The sequence below is a fragment of the Volvox carteri genome (genome assembly GCF_000143455.1).
Source record: "Volvox carteri f. nagariensis unplaced genomic scaffold VOLCAscaffold_72, whole genome shotgun sequence".
Classification (NCBI taxonomy): Eukaryota; Viridiplantae; Chlorophyta; class Chlorophyceae; order Chlamydomonadales; family Volvocaceae; genus Volvox; species Volvox carteri.
The window spans coordinates 468,911-472,654 of NW_003307615.1; the positions used below are offsets into that span (position 1 = coordinate 468,911).

Sequence of the window (3,744 nt, forward strand, 5' to 3'; positions counted from 1 at the left end):
GGAGGTCATGTAAAGGTGGGGAGAAGGTTGGGGATAGGGTGTCCAGGAAGGGGTGGAATGGGAGGGGAGGGGTGGGGTGGGGGCGCAGACCGCACACGTTCACGCTTGAATTGTGGACCGTGAAAATTAGCGCATGGAGAACGTTTCTGCCCATTAGCAGCGCCATGCACGTCATCATCAGGACTGCCACGTCCTCTTCTGCGACCAGGATGCTCACCTCCGTTCGCCACTTTGATCTTTTGTTGCATCTATCACAACCTCTAACTGTAATGTTTTATTATGCGACACATCAAGGGAACAAAGGTACATCACACTTTGCGGCGCGCGATACGCCACTCTTTGTGGCGCTATGCTTAAGCGCAGAAGAGTCAGAAAGCTCCATTTTGTTGCGTTTCCGGGGGGCCTGTTGTGCCGTGCCCTTGCCGTCCAGTTAGATTCGTCAGCTCCCCTAAAGTACTAGGTTACGATAGCCGCTCACTCTAATTGCTGTTTTTTTCTCGCAGATGGGGTTCATAACCCTTTTTTTCCTTTTCCTTTTATGTTTCTTTTTTACTTAAGGCTGCGCTAGAACTTGCGGTCCATGAGCCTCCTGGCTCGTCTGGGCCTAACGAGCCCTCGCGAGCTTGAAACAAATCGGTTTCCAAGGCTGCGGGAGGCATGATTTCAGTCGTGGGAGTCTTTTACAAAGTCAAGAACAGAGTTCAAGTCCAGCATGCGGCCCGAATGGCCATTATAGAGGCTGCAAATCACGCCTTTTGGTCAAATTTTGGTCATTAGGGTTAAGGGGATAGTCCAACCAGTCTTAGTACGTCCGCCATGGGTGTTGGTCATGCACTCTTTCCTGCATAGCCTTTACCCCAAGTACAATCCTATGTGTATTTTTACGTCCCAGGTGGGAGTGCCTTGGTTTGGATTAATCGTTTTACCGCCAGATATTCAGCGCATTGTGACAGCGTTGGCATACCTTCCCCCAGTGGAGGATGTTGATGATCACCCGTTAGTTCCTAATGCGTGGTGTTGGAATTTGCCTCTGTGGGGAAACCCTGTTCTTCCAGAAAAGAGGTTGAATGTCCCGTCAGATAACATCCGCCCGGGACTAGAATTTCGAGCCCTCCTGGGCTGTAAAGCATTGCATACGTTGGGGGATGTTCTTCGCGCGCGCGAGGCCTTGGATGGAGTTATGAATGCAACGGACAAGGCAGGCCTAGCAATACGCAAGGCTTGGCATCAAATAGTGGATCAATACCTCCAACCGCGGACCCCACTAGCTAAATCCCTGTGCACCTATCGTAAATGGCAGGAATGTATGGATGCTATTGTCGCTCTTTTAGCTGATATCCCGGCGAATTGGAGACAGGCGGCTAGCCTTTTGTTGCCGCTGAGTGTAGAATCTAGGGAAGCGATGGTGCCCTCCATTGAGTCGGTTACCCAAACCCTGGCTTGGTTGGAGATGGGGTGTAGGGCCTCCAATCAGATTTCAACATTTATCCGCTAAAATAGCGACTAATATGCAACTTTCACCATTTTCGATGGCTCGCCGTGTGGCCCACACCCTCTTCATCAAAGAGGCGACGGGCTCTTCTGAGGTATTGGATGAAGCTATCCTTCTTTTGCAACGGACATTCCATCGTTTATGGTCTCATTTGCGATGGGAAAATGAACAAAAAGAGGTTTGGTGGCGTCTCACGGTTGATGGGGTGCCTATGTTAGGAAATTCCCATCTTAGGATGTCGCGGCCAACAGTATGTGGTTGTGGAGGTTATCCAGTAGGTTCAGTGGGAGGTGTATCCCCTCGCTGTCATCATTTCTGGGCCTGTCCGGTGGCACAGGCAGTAGCAGATCAACTTACTCTTTCAATAGGATTGCCAGTCTCAAGGGAGCAACTTTGGCTTGTCCAAGCCCCACAAACAGTGCACCAATGTGTTTGGGATGTTGTGGCTCTTGCTGCGGTGTCAGCCATGGAGCATGGGAGACGTTATATGGCTGCAAACATGAAAACCAACCCGGCACTGTTACCTGGCCCTTCCCTTACGGAAGAAGCCATTTGTCGAGTTATTGTTGACTTTTGGGGCCGCCTTCAGGGTTTCGCAGCTTTGGGAATTCCACGGAAAGGTTGGGATTCTGTTGGCGCACATCACCACTTCTTGAGAATTATATCTGGCACATTGCTATGCTCACGGGAGCGGTCACCGATGAACGGTTAATTATCTGAGGTGATGGTCTCTATTGGTATATTAGTCTCTACTGCAGTGCACGGCCAGCTGGCCCGATGGCTCTACTCTTCGGGAGTCTGGAGCCCACTGTAACAACCACACACATTAGGGACCGCAGCCGGGGCCTTAAGCAGGATTTCGGCTGCGGGGACTGTGGTACGGACCCGCCGACCTCTGTTATGTTATATAATACATAACATATAACACTAGGTTACGATATCCTTGGGCCACATGAGGGTTTACTGGAATAACACAACACATAGCATAGCACAACGCAAGATAATGTAGCTACGGAACCGATTTCCCGTTGACGAGTCGAACAGTTAAACCGGGTCGGGCCCATAGCTTAAGAAGCCCCGCTTGGTAATGCAAGGTATGATATAAAATAAAGCGTTCATCAATCATTTTGTAGCAGGGCTATTAGACTAGTCTTGTTCAATATGTCTGCGCCGGTGACCGAACCTTCAGACCGGCCGCGTCGCGCAATGCCCAACGAGGGCCATCGTACAACTCCACCACTCGCCAACAGACATCGGCAAATGGGGTATTTCTGGTTTCAGGAACTTGTCTATTTCTGTCTTCCAGTACAATTCTTGTTACAAGGCAGCGGAAGGAAAATGCGTTTTTGCATTAGTTTGGCATTCGTAATACATAAATACGTATGATCCTATTTCTGCAAGCCGGGCGGCTTCGGGAACCTCTATTTCTGTTTTCGGTAGTTTCGGTACGACCCGAAACTTCCGAAGCGTTTCTCCATGTCTACTCGCCAAATGTGCAACAAGTGGACCTTAAACGTATACTCGATCAGTTGTTTGCTTCCTAGTTATCCTCTAGCAGGGCCTCTACATAAGTAAGCGCGTAAACAAACTGCTGCACGGGAAAAGAACTGTGCATGCAAAATACAGTGGTCTCCTCTTACTTGACGAGGCTGCCACCAGTACTACAAAAACAATTTGTGTATTCATCCTTGATACCGGTAGATAACGGGACAACCTGAAGCCCGTTCAACGGTCAGAATTTAACATCCTATGCTGCATGCAAGACATTTTTAGGTCAAGATATTTTGTGGGACCTGAATCTTGTTATGGGCCCCAAGAAAGCTGAAGCGCCCTTCTGTCGGTGCACCGCCCTGCCAAAACCTAAGGTACCTCTTACGGGATGCGAGTCCCACAGAAATCTTCAGCATTTGTTATTGGATGAGGGCGTCTCAAATAGCCCTAGAGTTTTTTGAGGCCCTTTTACCTGCTGTGGTGAAAAGTGCGGGAGATTTAACACGGAGGACCCACCTGCCGACCGCAAGTCGATCGCCGTGGCCTGGCATATTTGGAACTGTTACGTCCTAATACCCTGAAATCCCTTTGTCACTAATATGAAAACATATTACATGGCTACGGGATGCATAAATAGAAGCTCTGGAATGTTTCGGCAGGTGAATAGCGATGGCGCTTCTCCTTAGCAAAGGTAGCATTAACATCGATATCCATGCCCGGATCGGTAGGAACATAAAAATTTGAGCAGAAAGTATAAACTT

The 3,744-nt window shown here is 49.1% G+C and overlaps 1 protein-coding gene across 1 annotated transcript in view; it reads right to left on the reverse strand.

The window, feature by feature from the left end:
* Positions 1-248, reverse strand: part of VOLCADRAFT_107648 (uncharacterized protein) — a gene marked incomplete at both ends in the record, with an annotated part of 4,863 nt that extends 4,615 nt beyond the window's left edge. Inside the window, one exon of the mRNA XM_002957341.1 lies at positions 96-248. Within this exon, the coding sequence (XP_002957387.1) occupies positions 96-248 (153 nt within the window). The remainder of the gene's footprint in view (positions 1-95) is intronic.
* Positions 249-3,744: the final 3,496 nt, after the last annotated feature.